Genomic DNA, 18,449 nt, shown 5'->3' with positions numbered 1-18,449 from the left:
TCTGAGGCCAGACTCCGCCCCCGAGTGCAGGTGCACCCAGGCACCCCTCATGCTACTGGCCAGGGCGCCAGGCCGTCTCCAGCCTCTTAAAGCACCCACTGGACTCCAGGCAGTTGGAGGAATTTGGACAAGGAAATGGAAGTGGGGGCAGGAGCAGGTGGGGCGGAAACTGAGAGGAAGTGAGCTGAGAGAGACGTTGGAGAGAGTTAGAGAAGGGAGATAGGGGAGAAGGGAGGGATGAAGGAAAGGGACAGAAGAGGAAGCAGAAGGGAGAGAGGAGGCTTGGAGGGAAAGGGGTCGTCTGGGAATGCTGAGGGCGAGAGAGATGGAGAGAGCTGGGGTTGCTGAGGGAGAAGGGGCTGTGGGAAAGAGCAGAGCTTGAGGCCAGCTGGAGCGCTGCAGGGGAGGAGGGGGCTCCAGGGAGTAAAGAGCAGAGGGAGGAGCCTGTGTGGGGAGGGAGGGTGGACAGGGCGGGCAGTACCTGGGGAGCGCAGCTTGGTCTGGCTGGCTGAGCGGGAGAGAGGCAGGCTCTGTCGGAAGCGGTTCATCCTGCTGAAGCCCAGGGGCAGCTCGGCCTCCGACATGGTCTCCAGCGACTCGGCTGAGGCGTATGACAACTTTGCCGCCTGGTCTGCCAGCCCAGGCTGGGCTCCCTGAGTGTGGCGTGAGCTGCGGGTCTGCAGGGGCCGGGCAGGGTGAGAAGGGACCAAGGATAAGCAACCCCCTTTGCTCGTCACTGCCTATATCCAGGCCTGGGGAGGTCCTGCCAGCCAGCGACACCCACACAGATTACAGACGCCTGGCATGGCCACAAGAGTTCCCCAGCCTCTCCCAGCCTTGGCCTCCCTGGGACACCCCGAAGGTAAGGAGTGGGCAGAGGACCCAGGGACCCTGGGAAACCAAAGAAGAGGCCATGTGAGTGGGGGCTACGGGTGCGCCTGCTATTTCAAGCTTCGGAAGAACAACAATGACACAAATTTGTCACCGAGGTGAGCAGCAGAATCGTTGAGCAAATTGGGGCATTAGTTCCAGACATTAATTAAGTGGCGGGTTTGTGAGCAGTGAATTTATTCTTCATGGAGTTCAGAGGGTGGGGGTGGGGGTAGGAAGCAGGGCCCAGGGAGAAAGCAAAGAGAGCTGGGACCCCAGGATCCCAGCTTTGGGGGAATGTGGACCCTCACCGAGCTGGACACAGGGAATGTCCTTGATTTAGGGTGACTGGGAAAACTATCCCAAATGCCTTGAAACCAGCTGGACCCCGATTTCAGATGACCTTCCCAGTGCCCACAATGCACATGTTAAGTATGATGTGATACACATGCGCACACGACACATGTGCCAGGCCTCAGCCCCTCCCTGCACGGCACATGCTGCCACACAGCCAGCCAGCCTCCCCCAGGACCCTCTGAGCCACGACAGCCACTTCTCTGAAGCTGTAGCTGAGGCTGATATCTGGCTGGGGGTAGGGAAGGATGTCACAGGACAGCCTGATTGCTCTCTCCGTGGGGGAGGGAGAGTCAGGATGATTTCAATTGCACTTTAAGAGCCTACTTTCTGCTGAAACCTGGGGCTGTCACTCGAGGCCACAACCCCTGCCATTCTGTCCTAGACCCTGGGCAAGAAATCTTGTTGCTGTACAGGAACTGTTCCAGAGAGTGGGATAATGAATCTGATCTATGTCATTCCATGTTATGTGCATTATATGTGTCACATATACATATACCGTCGAGAAATAATCATGTTGCCCAATTGTATTTTTTTTGGTAAAACAAATTATCTATTTTTAAAAACAAATCACTCAAAGCCATTAAGCCTGGTCATCTCAGGGTTAACAGTTTTCTTTTTTTACTTTATAGATTTCTGTACAAAACTGTATGAATAGATTCACTTTATAATTTAAAAAAAAAAAATAAAAGTTCTCTTAAAAGGAATCATTTATTCTCTTCTTTAGCTCCCTCTCTCCCCAAATCCTGATTTACCTCTAATTAATCTCCATCTTCGTATTAACTCAATTTAATGTTCCAATTGGATTAGCACTCTTAAAGGGAGAGCGTCTTCCTCTGATGGGCAGTATGCCCAGCTGTCCCCTAGGTGGCCTTGAGAGTTTGGGGGCCATAATAGATCAGATGTGGGGACATCAGGGAGCTTCCCCTCTCAAGCACAATGCCTTGACCACTGGGTGAGTGTGGGTCTTGGCAGGAGGAAAGCAGCATAGAAATGGGGTGGGGGTGGGGAGAGGGGCCACTTGTGCTTGTGACAGAGAGGATATGGCTCAGCTCTAGGCTGGCCACCAGTGCCAGCCCTCCCCCCTCTGTCTCACCTTCATCCCAGATGAAGGTTGGGAGCTCTGTGGCAGTGTGGGGAGCCAGGTCTGGTCTGGTGGTCATGGGGTTGCCTGGCAACTAAAAGGTCAGTGGTTGCCAGGCTGGTACGGATGAGGGGCTACAGAATTCAGGCAGCATGAGGCAGCCAGCAGTGATGAAGAGTAAAGGGTGGCCATAGTGCCAGGGGGGACACGAGTGAGGTGCCCGTAAGGAGAAGGAACAGGGGTCTGAATGAAGGGAGGCGGGGCAGGGATCCTGGGGGTTGTTACCTGCCAAGAAGGCAGAAACCCTGGGAGAAGAGATGCCCAGGTTCTCTGCTCCATCACTTCCTAGCCCCATGGGCACCTCTGCATTCTCAGCCCGTACAGAAAACCCTCTCGAGAAGAGGGAAAACCTGCTGGTGCTTCTCTCCATACTTGGGCTGAGACAGCAGGGCAGAGGAGAGTGAGACACCAGAAGGACTTCCCCACCATAAGGGAGATGACAGAAGAACAAAACAGTGATTCAAGCAGAGCTCTCCAAAGATAGGACAGGGGCTACATGGGAGGTAGAGAGCGCCTGTCACCAGAATGTTCTAGGGAGCAGCTCGTGGATCTGAAATTCCAGAGGTTGGACATAGACTACGGAAGAATCACTTGGGAGCTTTTAAAAACATGTTTTCCAGGACCCCACATTCACTAAACCAGAATCTCTGGGAGTTGGAGCTTGGGTTTGAGATTTTCGACAAGTTCCTAAGGCGATTCTGATTTCTAGGTTTAAGAATCAAGAGTCCATGATTCAGTAGCTAATGAGGTAAGCTACCACGTTGGGCTCACCAGGAGCCAGGCGCTGCCTGGAACATGCATCCCACCTTTTTTTGTTGTTTGTTTGTTTTCCTCTCCCTCCCTTCCTTTTTTTTTTTTTTTTTCACGCAGGCTGGAATGCAGTGGTGTGATCATAGCTCACTGCATCCTTAATCTCCCAGGCTCAAGTGATCTTCCCACCTCAGCCTCCAGAGTAGCTGGGACTACAGGTGTGCACCACATTAGGCTGATTTTTAAAAAGCTTTTTTGTAGATACGAGTGCTCACTACATTGCCTAGGCTGGTCTCAACCTCCTGGGCTCAAATGTTCCATGCACCTGGGCCTCTGAAAGCGCTGGGATTACAGGTGGGAGCCAGCACATCTGGGCTTTTTCCCCTATCTACAACAATTCTCTGATGCAGACATTGTCACTCTACAGAGGAGAAACTGAGGCTGAGAGGATATGTAACACGCCCCAGGTCACCAAGCTAGTTAGCAGCAGACTGGATGGAATTCACCACGATGCAGCCTGGTTCTTGGGCCCATGCACTGAACCACAACCCTCGACTGCCTCCTCCAGAGACTATGCTCAACACCAGGACTCCTCTGACTCCATGACTCTCTGATTTAAGGACTTCTTGCAGTGCTAGGAAGAATGCATGCGAATAAGACACCTGGGGAGTCTGGGAGGGATGCCTCCCACCCGCTGTCAAGATGCTGGGACTTGGGAGGCCAGAGACTCCAGGAGACAAGCAGCAGTCTCACTTGGTTTGCTCAGCTCTGGGCCTGGGTGCCAGGGAAGATGGAAGAGGTGCCTGAGGGTGCTCCCCGGGGGTCAGCAGGATACTCTTGGAGAGGCAGACAGCTCTCTCAGCTCTGGAAAGGCCAGAGCCCAGGAGGAGGCAGGAAGGCACCTATCCCTGAGCTTAGCCCTCCACTTAGACAGCAGGCTTGAGGGTGTAGGGCCGTGAGTTTCCTGCCTAGCACTGAGCAGCCCCCATGGTGGAGAGTAAGGGAAGGAAGAGGGGCCCATCACAGTCACATGGCCTCCCTGGGAGGTCAGATCTGAATTCAAAGAACTGAGCCCACAACAAGGGTCTAGGTCCCTAACTCAGAGCCAGCAATCTCTCCAGGCTGGAGGAAATGTCATTCCAAAATGCCCCTCACAGGGTGGGGATGCCCTGGGAACTGAGCATCTCTAGCCCAGATCCCCAGCAGGGGTGGCCCAAACTCCCACTCCATCCACAAGCCCCTGACGGAAGAACCGGACTCTCCCAAAGCAGCAGCCACAGCCTGCAGCCCAAGGCCCACCGCCCACACCAGAAGGTGCCCGTGCAGACGCACACCCGGTGCAAAGCCTGTGCAAGGGAGGGGCAGGGGCAGGGGAGGGACAGCACATGCAGATGTCATGGAAGCAGAGGCATCACACACTGACCTTGAAACTCCAGTAGTTTGGCTGCTGATGGAAATAAGAGAAGAGATGGTTATGAGGGGGCCGGGAGGGGAAAAGAGGGGACTCAGCCCTGGGACATGGGCCCTCCACCCTCCCAGGAGCAGGAAGGAAGTCATGCCTGGCACATCCATTCTCTCCTGTTTCCATTCTCTACTTAGACCCGGAACACCCAGGACGGCCCCCAGCAGGTGCTACCGTGACTCCTCGCAGAGGGACCGCTGGGAAAAGGCACGGAGGACAGTGACAGAGCGAACCCATGAGGCAGTCAAAAGAGAGACAGAGACAAAGCTGAGCTGTGGGGTCAGAGAAACGGCAGGCCAGGGAACAGTGCTTGGAAGAGGTGGCATTTGAGGTGGGTCTGGAAAAATGAGGAGCCGGAGACTGGGAGGAGAGGCCTGCTGGGCAGCGGGGATGACGTGGGCAAGTGCCCAGGGGCAGACAGTGGAGAGAAGGTTGAGGACAGGTGCTAGTCCACGTTGGCTGGGGTGCGGCCAGGAAAGTAGCAGATTAGGCTGCAAAGGGTGGGGGAGCGGGAGGCTGAGGCCAGATGATGAGTGGCAGTAAGTGTTGAGAGAAAGTATTTAGACTTAAGTTCATGGACAAGTGTCTGAATGGAGCAGAGTGGGATCAGAACTAGGCCCTGGGGAAGGGGTGGATGCAGTGGGGCAGGGTGGATGGGGCAGGGGTCAGAGGAGGAAGGCTGGGGGGCAAGGCCAAGAGACAGAGGCCTATGCAGCATGATGGATGTAGATTACAGAGCAGAGGGGCCCGATGCCAGGAACCTCACTCACTGTGCAATCAATGGCTGGGGAGCTGGGGGCAGTGAAGGAGGCTGGGGAGACTGGGGACTGTGGCTGGCTGGCAGATTGAGGAGGGCTCCTTGCATCCCTCCTAGCATCCCTAGAATGGGGAGCTGAAGAGTCTCCCTCATTTGCAGTGACCCAGGGTCGCCATGCCTTCCCTAGAGACCAGAAGGCCCTTCCAGATGGCTTAGGACAAGGAGGGAGCAGCTCTGGGGCTGAGTTGGTTCTTGGCAAAGCCGAGGCACCCTGCTGACCGGTGCCAGCCTCAGCGGGGAGAGAGAGGCAGCAGATGGCCTGGCCCCGGGGTGCCTGGCACGAGCAGACAAGATCCCCAGGCCTCAGAGTCACTGGCAGAGGAGAGGGACATCAAGGGTGCCCATGGGGAAGAACACCATGCCAGGGTGTCCCGGGCCACCTGAAGGCCTTCCTGGCAGGGAGAATTGGGAAGGGGCTGAGTAGAGGGGCACTCCAGCTAGAGGCTTTACCTAAGGCAGACCTTTGGGGTGGTGGGGGTGACACTGGACTGGGGCTGGGACCAAGAGGGTCATTTGCCAGGACCACCCCCTCCTAAGCCACCATCCTCATCCTTCCCCCACCATTTGCTCTAGAAAACAAATAAAAACCAGTCACATGCCAGGCAGGAGAAGGGGACAGCAAAGTCTGTGTCCCAGCCAATTCCTGGAATCATCTATGGACTGAGGCCACCCCTAGTGGTGTGAGGGACGCCCACAGGTGCTGAGGGTAGGAGCCGGAGCTGAGAAACACGTTCCAGTGGCAGCTGCCTGTGGCCTGGGGAAGAGGTGGGGTAGCAGAGGGAGTGGACACGTGGAGGCAGGCAGAGGGCACCAGAAGGTTTATGAGGAGAGTCACATCTGCAGACCTAGCGGTGATGGACGGCTCCGCAGAGCAGGCCTCGAGTCCCCAGCCACCACCACGACACCAGGCATGGGCGGCACACACATGGGCCACCCACAGCTCCCACAACACGCAGGCTCACACACAGCCGAGCACAGACTCTCAGACACATCCTCCAATAAGGACATCTCCACAGACACACCCAGAGCGACACACACGCACCCCTACTGAGGGAGGGGCTCCCCGGTCAGAGACAGCCCTGGAAACAAACAGAAACTCAGAGACTGAGACATTCACACATAGACCGCCCCCACTCATACACAAATGTGTTCCCCTCCCCCAAGACCCCTGCCTCGCTCACATACTCACAAGCACCAGTCAGTCACAGAGCACAAGAGGTGCTGATGGCATTCACACTCACCCTCAAAACACCACAGTCACAGAAACAGAGACACAGGTGCCCACTCACAGCGAGACACATACCCAGGCTATCAAAACACACACAAAGCGATGCATGCACCACACACACACACACACACAGACACACACAGACACATACACACGCGGGGCCTCAGAGCCACCCATGTACAAAGAGAAAGCCCCAGGTCAGGGTGCCACTGTCCCATGCCTATGATGTCCCAGATGTTATGAGTCAGTGAGGTAACCTCTGATGCAGAAGAAATACAAGATGTCCTGTTCCCCACCCTGCCACCAATGTCAACAGACTCAAGTACCTTGTTCGGATGACTGGGGCCCCCCTCGTGGTCCTGGGAGGGAGGTAAGGACAGGGCCTGGCCACAGGCACACTGGCTATGGCCTCTACATGGGCCTGCCCCATGGTCCCAAGGCTGTGCATATCCATGGGGCAGTTACCTAGAAGGGATGGGTCACTAGCGGCAGCCAAGGGAGAGGACTGGGTGGCATCAGTGCCATAGGAAAGGCCAGCCAAGCCCCTCAAAGGGTAAAGATGGAAGAGGAACTGTGCCTGTGCTGGTCACCTGGATGCACTAGCGATGTCGAGATCAAAATCCTGGAACTTCGGGCTCTGATGAATCCTGCCCTCCATCCTCTGTCCTCCCTCCAGAGAGTGGGAAGAATGCTTCTCTTTCATGTTGGCCCCACCAGGAACAAGACACAGTCTCTTGGCAACTCAGTGTCTTTGGTGAGAGAAACTGTAGTGGGGGAGGCCTCTGGGGATATCATCCATCCCCTTCTCTGTCCCTTTCCAGGATTTTAACCCATGGGACAGACTAGGGTGACTGAGAGCAAAGGGCTCTTCCCCTGTTCTCTAAGGTGGGCCATTCCCAGTCACTCCCCTTCCAACTTCCAGTGCCCTTTACCTCCTCACCCCTTTCCGGGGTGTCTGTTCCTCCTGCTGTGCCAATACAGTGCCTGGTGGATAGCAGGCACTCAACAAGTATGTGATGACGAATGAATGTCAACAAAATAGGACAGAGCCATGGGAGGAGGGTGGGATCTCTGAATACTCTGGTCTGGCACCACTCCCTCCATCTCCTGGCACCCAGCACTGCTCAGCCTCCTGGGCCTTTTCCCTGGGAATTTCCCAGCACCAGAAACCCCCAAGTTGGGAGGGCAGAGAGCGGGAAGGGCCAGGAAAGGTCTGGCTGTCCACCCCAAGCCAACTCTTCCAGTGCCAAAGCTGTCTCCCACCCCCACAGTCAGGGAGGGGGCCTCACCTTCCCAAAAGACAGTGAAAGGCGGAAAAAAAGAAAGGGGTGAATAGGGGAGACCCCACCAGGGGCCCACTTGTGGGGAAGAATCTTAAATGAGCTGGGACAAAATGAGAGGTGTCTTAAGAGGGTAAGACGGAAGCATAGGACCCTAGGGACCTGGCTCCGGGAAACAGCAGAGGGGAGCATCTCTCAAGGCCCAAGGAAGCCAGGCCGGGGAGTCCTCAAACTCCCTGGTGAGAAGAAAACACAGCTTCTTCCCTCTGGGGGCTAAGGAGTTAACTCCCTTTCTCTTTCTTCCATCCTAGTCACTGGTAGCCAGGGTTCCTCCTTCCCCCCCACCCCCCCACCCCGCTGGTCTTTCCTCCCTCAGCCCTTGCGCCCTGGGAGAGGAGGGGCTGGGGCCCCTGGGAAGGCTTGGCCCAGCCAGCTGAGTCTCCTTCCTCCCTGGGCAGGCATCCCCAGCAGGTTCAGTGAGCGCATGACCCCTCCTTGACCTCAAGCCCCCGACCACGCATCCTCCAAGGAGGGAGGACAACCCACGGTCCACACCGGCTTCTTAATCCCCTGGCTCTGCTGCACCGGTGCACACACCCACCTTTCAACTCCCATGAACAAGAGTCCGCGTAAACACTCGTCCCCGGGCTGGGGCCAAGCCAGTCGCCCCCCCTCCTCGGGCGCCTGCCCCTAGCGCGACGTACATGCACGACCCTCTCCTCCAGGTGCACGGATGATTCCCTCATCTTCTTCCCAATGCTGAGTGTGTGTGTGGGTGGGGGGTGCTGCGGGACCTGCGCTGCGCTGGGGGCGAGGGCGCACCCCGGGAAGGTCATGACTTTTCGAGGTTGGGGGAGGGGGCGCCAGTCTGATTTTGGAGTGGGGGCCGGTCCACACTGAAGGCACCCAATGCGGTGGGGGAGGGGAGGAGGCGTTTCTCAGGGATAGGGAACCCGCAATGGCCTGGGCGTCCCCCACCCCTGAATGGCTCTCGGTACCGCGGGCCGCATCTCCGTGTCCCCGCCCCCCGCCCAACCCAAGGCGGCGATCCAGGGCCCCCACGGGCGCTCCCCCTTACCTGCGGCCACAGGTGTACGTGCGAGTCCCCCAGCCCCAGGTCCCGCGTCGGGCGGGAGAGGGAGAGCGGCCCCTACTCCCACCCGCCCGGGCTCTTCTCTCCCCCGGCCGCCTCCGCAGCCGCGGCCGCCGCCGCTGGTGCCCTTTGCTGCAATGCGAGAGCCGCCGCGGCCGCCGCCGAGCCAGCCCGGGCCCCGGTCGCCCCGGTAACCGCGACTCCACCTGGCGCGGCGCAGCGCGCCGCCGTGCACATCCCCTCTCGCAGCCCCCTCCCCCGGCGCGGCCCCGCCGGCGCAGCCCCGCAGAGGAGCGGCGGAGGCTGGTGGCTGCGTCGCCGCGGTCACCCGATATGCCGGCCCAGCGCCCAGGACTCGGGTTGCAGCAGGAGGGAGGGAGGTTAGACAGCCTGGTGGAAACCAGGGGAGTGGCTGTGGCTTGGAGTCCAACCTCTGGTCCCCTCCCAGGATCCTCTTCACTGCCTCCATCCCTAAAGGTCCTGCCTGGTGGAGGGTCAGGGAGGGGACAGTGTTCTGCCTCCTGCTCTGACACCTTTAGAGCCCACAGCCTCTCCCCACCTGGGTCTTCGCTGTGAACCTTTGCCCTTTTAACTCTCCCTTGTCTTAATCCCTTGCCAACGCTGGGAAGCCTGGGATGCCTAAGTTTCCTAGATGGCCTCTGATCCTGCCCTCCTGTGTGGCTCTGGCCTTTCCAAAGTCTCTGGTCCTGAACTTGACAAAAGGAAACCTCAGACTCAGCCCTAGGGGCAGGGAGTGTGACAAGTATCAAGTGATGACAAGATCCTATGCACAGACACTTTCCTGGTTAATTACAGAGCCCCGGGAGGAAGGTCTGCTCAAGTACTCCCCCTTCCCCCATCAGAGCAGATCCCACATGCGGACAGGCCAAAATCTCCAGCCCCCAACCCCCGACCTGGGACAACTGAGCTCATCAAGTCCAGCCTCACTCCTGTCCATCACCCAACCCCTATCACAGCCCCAAGACGCTCCATGTGGGGAGGACCTCTGGGCAGCCAAGGCACCCCAGCCTGCCCATGCGTATCATATCCGTCCTCTGTCCTATTGCCATCCCTGTCCCAGCCCCACTTTGGTCTCCACCATGCACTTGGCCATTCAGGACAAGTCTGTCCCACTTGCCATCCAGCCTTGGGGGCAGACACATCCCTGTTCTGCCCTCAAGCCCCATCTTGGCCCCAAAGTTCAACCAAGATGGGGCTTGAGAACTGGGAATGAAATTGGGCTGAGTGACCTGTGAGTGATGCCAAGCGTGCCAATCTGTTACTAGACTTGAGTTACACGTGGCTAAAACATCCTCCCTCTGAAGGCCTGTCACTTCCTAGGTGGTCACAATTTTCTTTCTTTTAATTCCCCTTGAAAAAGCCAAGCCTTTTTGTCCTCTGGGGGAAGCAGGGTATGTAAGAACCTGAGCACTCTGCTCCCACTGGATTCCCTGCCACTACCCCTCCTCTGCCTCCTACAGCTGAACAGCCTCAAGCCAAGACCTCCCCTGGGCTGTCCCCTTCCCAATGCAACTGTGATGCCTATTTGGGGCCTCAGATGCCTATTTTTCTCCCATAGCAATGTCCAGGCCTAGCCATGAACCCAGGACCCTAGTATCCTGCCTACATGTTCCCCTGTCTAAGCTAAGATCTATGCTCCCATAAGGGACACTGAAGCTTGATGAGGAAGAGGAGAACAAGTTCAGGACAGATGGCTTGATGCCCAAGTCCTCTTAAAAACTAGAGACTAAGCCATGAACTTAGCAAGAAGGGTGAGAGAGAGACTTCATGCAGAACGTCTTGATGGTGGGACATCAGGGGAAGGCTGGGTCTGCTCAGAAATGGAAAGGGAGGGTGTGGAGAGGGGAATAAGATGGTCCTCAGTGGGAGGAGGGCATGAAACCCACAGAGCAAGGTCATGGGGCTCCTGTTTAAAGGAGAAAGGGATACAAAAACTTTTTTAAAAATCCTGAGTATCCTCCCACAAAAACTCCTGCTCCAAAGCCAACCAGGCGTGGGGAGGTAGTGGCAGGGGATTAGACGATCAGGCAGATGTGAGTACGGGGCATAGAAGTCTCCTGAAAATAGGGGCTCCTACACCAAAGAGAAAAGGTTGCAAAATAAAAATCCTGAACATCCCCCCTCCAAAAAAAAATCCTCCCCAAAGCCAAACTCCACCATGGGCTTGGGGGGTGGGGTGGAGGTGGGTGACTCACCTGGGCCGGCTGGCCAGCCCCGGAGGGGGCGGAGTCGCCATGGAGGTGGGAGCAGAGGGAGCTGAGAAGGCACACGGGGTCCACGGTCCAGCCGCCAACCTGTGTGTGCGAAGCGGGGGACACCCCATTAGGGGAAGCGGGCAGGAGCCGCTGGGGGACTGGGACTGGGAGGGAGGGCACTCCTGGGGCAAGCCTTGGCACAGAGCTCATACTGCAGACGGGTCTAGTGACGCTGGCAAGTCCCTTACTTAGGCTGGATCTCTCTCTAACTAGAGCCCTGCTCTGTTTCTGGATGGCTGCCTTTCATGTTAGACCTGGGGGTTCCCTGAGCCCAGGGCAGGGCCTTCCCTATCAGACATTCCTGAAATCCGCATCTCCAGTTTTTTTTTGTTTTTTTTTTTTGAGACAAGTTCTCACTCTGTCACTCAGGCTGGAGTGCAGTGGCATGATCACGGCTCACTGCAGCCTTAATCTCCTGGGCTCAAGTGATCCTCCTACCTCAGCCTCCTGAGTAGCTAGGACTACAGGGGCATACCACCATGCCCAGCTAATTAAAACAACATTTTTTGTAGAGACAGCCGCATTGCCTAGGCTGGTCTCAAACTCCTGGGCTGGGCTCAACACTCCGCCTGCCTCAGCCTCCCAAATGCTGGAATTACAGGTGTGAGCCACTATGCCCCGCCTCGTGTCCAATTCTAGGCTGCCCCTCTGCATACTGGCAAGGAAGCCGCTCCTTACCATCTCCCTTTCCCTTCTCACTGAAGGTGTCACTACCTACCTCACAGAAATGGGGACCGCTGGCAGGAGAAACCTCCCTCCAGTTGTCTCAGTCCTACAGCACATATTTCTCTCCTGTTTCTCAGCGGAAGTGACTCCACCCCCTTCCTTCTCCAAGGCCACCCCACACCTAAGACCATCCTTCCAGATTCCTCTAGGACCTGTTTCCCACGGGCTTCTTTCCTCTTGGTGTCCTCAGATTCATTCCTCCCTCATTTCTCATTCATTCCGCAAACACTGCCCGAGCTGGCGCCATGCTTAGGCACCGAGCATTCCCTGGCAAGTGAATGGGGCATAGATCCTGCCCACTTACACTCTAAGGGGGGAAGCGAATGAGTGAAAGAAAGGAATGAAATTGTGGGTGGCTGGGCTTTGATTCATTTCCTAAGTATTCACTGAGTTCCACACTCTGTGCTGAACATGCCAGAACACAGGAGGCCCTCCGACATGCCTACACCTTCCCTCCCAGGCCTGCTGCCCCTGGAAGCTCCACCCAGCTGTTTCATCCCTTTCCTGGCCAAATCTCCCCACAATAGGTCCCGATCCTCCACCAACCCCAATCTCCACAACCCCTGAAATTGCCCATTACTTCGCCACACCAGGAGACGCAAGCTCTCGGTACCCTCCGCGCCCACAGATCCTGGCCAGTAGCCATGTTGGTTTCTCTCTCCCCATCCCTTTGGACTTCTGAAGTGCTGGTCACCCTCCTGCTGGCCCCTTGTCCAGGGGCCTTTTTCCCCTGGGACTTCCTCGTGGATACAGAACACTCCTGGTCCCCTTTCCCCAAACATCATGGCTTTATCCCTTCTTAGACCCCATTCTGCCCTGATGGCCTCCGCATCCCGGGTGCACTTCGTATCTGCTGTGACTGTGCTCAACTCTCCTCCTGAAGCCTCAGCCTCTTTGGAGTCCTGACTGGTGTATGTGGCACCTTAAAGGCATCCCAAGAATGCCCTGCCCATGCCTCAACCCATCTCCTCATATTCCTCTCCCCTTCCCCCAAACATTTCCCTCCAGCCCTCCTGTTTCTCTCCAAGGCACCAACATCTCCCTGTCACCCAGCTTTTTCTGTCATTGCCTTCTAGGCCCAGGCAGCTTGGGCTTGGTCTTCCCCCAATCCCCATCACCCTTCTTCCCCCTTCATCGCCCCTGAGACACTGTCTTTGTCTTCTCCTTCCCCTGCCTCCAGCCCCGCTTCTCCCCTCCTATTCCCCATCCCAAAGCAACCACAGCCATCCTAGCCACCACCATCTGCCCCACTTTTTCAGTCTGCCCCCACACGTCCCACTACCTCCAACCTGAGCCTTTTCACCAGCCAAGTGCACCTCTGTGCCAGTTTCCAAACCAACCCAGGCCTATGCTCATGCCATACATCCCCACCACTCCTGAAAACAACATTCTCTTCCTCTAGCCCTATGCAAACCCTTTTCATCTTTCTAAGCCCAGTTTAGATACCTCCTCCTGCAGGAAGCCTTCTCTGATCAGGACTGCCTACCTGATCTTCTGTCCTCTAAACCCCTCCCAACTGGTTGTTCCCCTCCCCAGCTAGATGACGAATACCCCTGCCCTTCTCCCCAAGCCAGTGTACACAGGAAGAACCCAATGAGAGGGGCTCCCTGAGGGTGAGGGCCACATCTTCATCAACTCTTTCTAATCCTGATCTGCATCCTGCTCCCAGAAGGACTTTGGAGCCGGGGAAAGGCAAAAGCCAGACAGAATTGGAAGTGGCACTAGGGGACAGATAAGGTACCAGAAATGTGCCAGTGTGTCTTGTTCCCTGCACCCAAGGATGGGAGTGGGGACACTCCTCCCCATCCCCAGCTACATCCAGTAGAACCCGGAAAAGGGAGACAGTGCAAGACAGGTGTGGGAGCAGGGACTGACACACACCCCAGGTTGGACTGAAAGGCTGCTGATGGGATGTGCGTGCCTTCCCTCAGTCCCTTCACCAGGAGGGGACGATGGCTGAGTCTCAGTAGCCAATATGCAGCAACCATGCAGGCACCTCACCGGTGCAGAACTGTACACAGGATGCTAGACCCAGAAAGCACGTTCTTACAGACAAGAAGCTCACCCGTGGGTGGAGAGATGCATTCAGGACCCGGAGGGTCTGGGAGAGGTTTAAAAAGGAAGCATTCTGGGCTGGGCATGGTGGCTCACACTTGTAATCCCAGCACTTTGGGAGGCCAAGGCGGGTGGTTCACCTGAGGTCAGGAGTTCGAGATCAGCCTGACCAACATGCAGAAATCCCATCTCTACTAAAAATACAAAAATTGGTGGGGTGTGGTGGCGCATGTCTGTATCCCAGCTACTCGGGAGTCTGAGGCAGGAGAATTGCTTGCACCGGGGAGGCAGAGGTTGCAGTGAGCCAAGATCATGCCATTGTGCTCCAGCCTGGGCACAAGAGTGAAACTCTGCCTCAAAAAAAAAAAAAAAGAAAAAAGAAGTATCCCACCTGCTATAGAAAGAGACAGGTCCTGGTCCAGAGACAGACCCTGAGCCTCCTCTCTAAGCCCTACTGATGGCAGGTGAGAGACCCAGGAACGAAGAGAGGAGGCCTCCAGCTCCAAGTCACCCAGCAAGTCACGGGGTGGAACAGGGACGAAAGATCAAAGGCTCCACTTCCGGGCTCCATTCTTACAGGTTGCAGAGACTGGGGACACATCAGACCCAGCCTACTAAGGCTCTCAAGGCCCCACCCTCTCTTAGGGACCGTATCACAGAGGTGCGGGCCCCAGAATCTCAATCTCACCACCAGATGGACTCAGGCACAGAACATCAGTCCCCAAGGCTCTCCTCTCCTTTCCTCCCAGAAGGGTTCTGCCCAAACAGCCTGAGTTAAAGAGACTCGGCTCTTTAAGTCAACACACGCTCTCAATTTCCGGACTGCAGGGAGAGGTCTGGAGGCCAAGCCCCCACCCCTTCCTCCCCAGGCTCCAGAAAAGGCCAACCCGGGCCACTGCCCTGGAGGGACAGCTCCCAACTTCTCCCCTTCTCCCCTCTCCGCCCCAGATGCCTCCCAGAGTTGGAATGAGCCTGGGAGCACGGAGCGCGGGGTCAGACCCCCTCCCCTGTCCGCTGGCCGCGTCCGCAGCCGCAGCCGCAGCCGGTCGCCCACTCACCTGCTCTCGCATCCTGTCCTGCTGGCCTCGTAGGGCCAGGGCGTGCTGCGGGTACTTGCTCTTCAGATGGTCCATGAAGGCATCGCGCTTGCGGTCGGCGTCCGCCTTCTGGAGCCCGCTGAGCGCCTCCAGACTCTGGGCCGCGATCACCGTGTGCCTCCGCTCGGACGTGTGCACCAACCCCACGTTGGAGAAGCGCCGGCCCCCGCTGCCCCCGCCCCCCCCCGCCCCCCAGGGTCCGGTACTCCCGCGGGTACTCGGCATCGTCTGCAGACAGCATGGGGGGGCTGCTCCGCTCCGGATCTGTGAGAGGTGAGAGGGGCGCGGCGGGGTCAAGGCGCGCCGGGCCTGGGGCTGCCCATCACCCACCGGGGGTCCCTGCGGGGAGGGGCGGGGCCTGGGCCTAAGTGGAGTGGAGAGGCGCCTGGAGCGAAGCAGGGGCCGCCCAGCCCCTACTAGGGACTGAAGTGGAAAGTGGGCCTACGGCCTCCAGGGAGGGGTGAGGATCAAGGGCTGGATACTTCCTGTTCCTCCTCCGAGGGTTTGGGGTGATAATGACCGTCAGGGAGTGCCGCCCTCTGAGGCCAAGGGGAGGGTTTTGGAAGAAAGGGGTAGAAGGTGTCCTGAGACCCTCTTCAGCCACACACCCTCCTAAAGCTGTTGCCAGCAGGTGAGGGAAGGGGGGTGCCTTTTAGATGCTCCCTAAAAGATGTGAAAAAGAGCTTGTAGTCTTCCTTTGAGGTTGGGTGGGGGGAGCTCTGCCTCCTCCCTCAGACTAGCATGTCAAGGACATACTTATCTCCAAGGCTGGGGGCCAGCCGGGAAGAGTGCCAGGGCAGGGACACAGGGGGAGAATGAGGGCAAACATTGCTCTCAGGTTTCCCAAGGAGATGGAAGCCCAGGGCCTGGGGCAGTGGGACCCCTTTCCCTTCCCTCCCCAGAGACAGACAGATGGATGGACAGGAGAGGCTGGGCACAGAGAGGACAGTGAGAGATGGATTTGGAACAAAGTCAAAGGAGAAAGAAAGCAGACAGAACAGCTGAAGTCCTTCCCCCGGGCCTCCCCCCACCTCTCCTTCCCTTCTTCAGTCTCTCCTCTCAACACACACACAGCTCAAGACCCATAAGAGACGCACAGGGGACAAAGGACAACACAGAAGCGAAAGAAAGAGAAGGCCGGGGGTTGAGGTCCCACGCGGAACTCTGAATCCCTTTCCCAGGTGCCCACCATCCCTGAGTTCCTGGCCTCCCCAGGCCCAGCCCTGCTGTCCTGCACCCTCCAGCCTCAGTGGCCAGTGGCCAGGGGTTCCAGAGGTCACCCATGCCCCTGGGGGTGAGAGGAGTTGCTGGGGGCCTACCTCAGCCATATTCCTGGGCATAAAGCATAGATTTGTCCCCCGAGAAGTCAGCCCATAGCGAGACAAGCACAGCCTCTCCTGCACACCCACAATCCACCAGCCCCAATGCAGCACCCCGAGTGTGGCCTAGGAATGGGGCATCAGGTGCTGCAGCAGACACATGCATTCCTGCCCTCGGTGTGGCCTGACTCACGGGGCTCCTCCAAGGGCAGCCCAGGGCAACAGGAGACCCAGCCGGAAACACTGGGACCCAGCCAGATTCGTCACAAGCCTCCACTGTCAGGAGGTCTGTGGACAGATGCCAGGCCTGCCACTCCCTGTCCAGCCACAGAGGAAAGAGGAGATTCAGCCAGGTTTCAAGAAAAGCCACCGCCCCCAACACACACACGTGCGCGCGCGCACACACACACACAGACACACACACACACACCTCCCTGGGCTATGGTTGGGGTGTGTCCATCACGGGCACAGAGCCTGAGAGGACCCAGCACCTCCCACCCAAACCAAGGAAAGAAGGGCTCCCACGGGCACGAGAGCCGCAGCTCACCAGGGCCTGACCACCTGCCTCATGGCCTGCGTGCCTCCTTACACCTCATCAGGTGGGTGTTATCATGGTTCCCATTTCATTTTTTTTGTTTGTTTTTGTTTTTTTTAGAGACAGGGTTTCACCATGTTGGCCAGGCTGGTCTCGAACTCCTGACCTCAGGTGATCCATCTGCCTCAGCCTCCCAAAGTGCTAGGATTATAGGCATGAGCCACTATGCCTGGCATGGTCCCCATTTCAGAAATGGCTACCAAGACTCTTAGAGAAGTCCAGTGACCAACGTAAAGCAACATTGAGTGGTAGAGGCCGATTTAATCTCAGTAGTTATTACGTTTGTACCACCACACTCTCCACAATGACCGTTTCTTGAGTGAACACTGACAGTGCTACATGGCACTGTGTGGACTTCCTCACGGACAGGCTGGTCTCACCAGCGTGGGCATGGGTCTAGGGTGGTCCCTCTTACCATGGTCACCATCCTCTGTTGTGCTCCCCAAAATAAGGTCCAAGTACATGAGAGATGACTTTGGGAAGAACATTATTTCTTGTCTTCTCTTCCTTCCTTCCTTTTCCTCTTTCTGGAGGGACAGGGTCTTGCTCTGACACTCAGCTTGGAGTGCAGTGGTGTGATCATAGCTCACTGTAGCTTCAAGCTCCTGGGCTCAAGAGATCCTCCCACTTCAGCCTCCCAAGTACCTGGAACTACAGGTGCATGCCACAATGCCCAGTGAATTCTTTCCTTTTCTTAGAGATGGGTCTCGCTATGTTGCCCAGGCTGGTCCCAAACTCCTGGGCTCAAGTGATACCCCCACCTCAGCCTCCCAAAGTGCTGAGATTAAAAGTGTGAGCCACAGGCCAGGTACAGTGACTCACATCTGTAATCCCAGCAATTCGGGAGGCCAAGGCAGGCGGATCATGAGGCCAGGAGTTCAAAACCAGCCTGACCATCATAGTGAAGCCCTGTCTCTACTAAAAATACAAAAACTTAGCTGAGCATAGTGATGGGTGCCTATAATCCCAGCTACTCGGGAGGTTGAAGCAGGAGAATCGCTTGAACCCGGGAGGCAGAGGTTGCAGTGAGCTAAAATCGTGCCATTGCACTCCAGCCTGGGCAATAGTGTGAGACTCTGTCTAAAAAAAAAAAAAAAAAAAAAAAAGCTGGGCGCGGTGGCTCAAGCTTGTAATCCCAGCACTTTGGGAGGCCGAGGCGGGTGGATCACGAGGTCAAGAGATCGAGACCATCCTGGTCAACATGGTGAAACCCCGTCTCTACTAAAACTACAAAAAATGAGCTGGGCATGGTGGCGCATGCCTGTAGTCCCAGCTACTCAGGAGGCTGAGGCAGGAGAATTGCCTGAACCCGGGAGGTGGAGGTTGCAGTGAGCCGAGATCGCGCCATTGCACTCCAGCCTGGGTAACAAGAGCGAAACTCCG

General features: G+C 56.8%; 1 protein-coding gene across 1 annotated transcript in view; it reads right to left on the bottom strand.

The window, feature by feature from the left end:
* Positions 1 to 18,449, bottom strand: part of SRCIN1 (SRC kinase signaling inhibitor 1) — a 72,349-nt gene that overhangs the window by 30,868 nt on the left and 23,032 nt on the right. The window contains 4 exon segments of the mRNA XM_032279814.1: positions 482 to 677; positions 4,542 to 4,562; positions 15,114 to 15,338; positions 15,340 to 15,416. Of these exon segments, the coding sequence (XP_032135705.1) occupies positions 482 to 677; positions 4,542 to 4,562; positions 15,114 to 15,338; positions 15,340 to 15,416 (519 nt within the window).

This window comes from Sapajus apella, unplaced genomic scaffold, assembly GCF_009761245.1.
Source record: "Sapajus apella isolate SASKATOON/1434 unplaced genomic scaffold, GSC_monkey_1.0 scaffold12, whole genome shotgun sequence".
NCBI lineage: Eukaryota > Metazoa > Chordata > Mammalia > Primates > Cebidae > Sapajus > Sapajus apella.
Note: the sequence above shows the minus strand (reverse complement) of the source record. Positions and strands in the feature narration are given on the sequence as shown.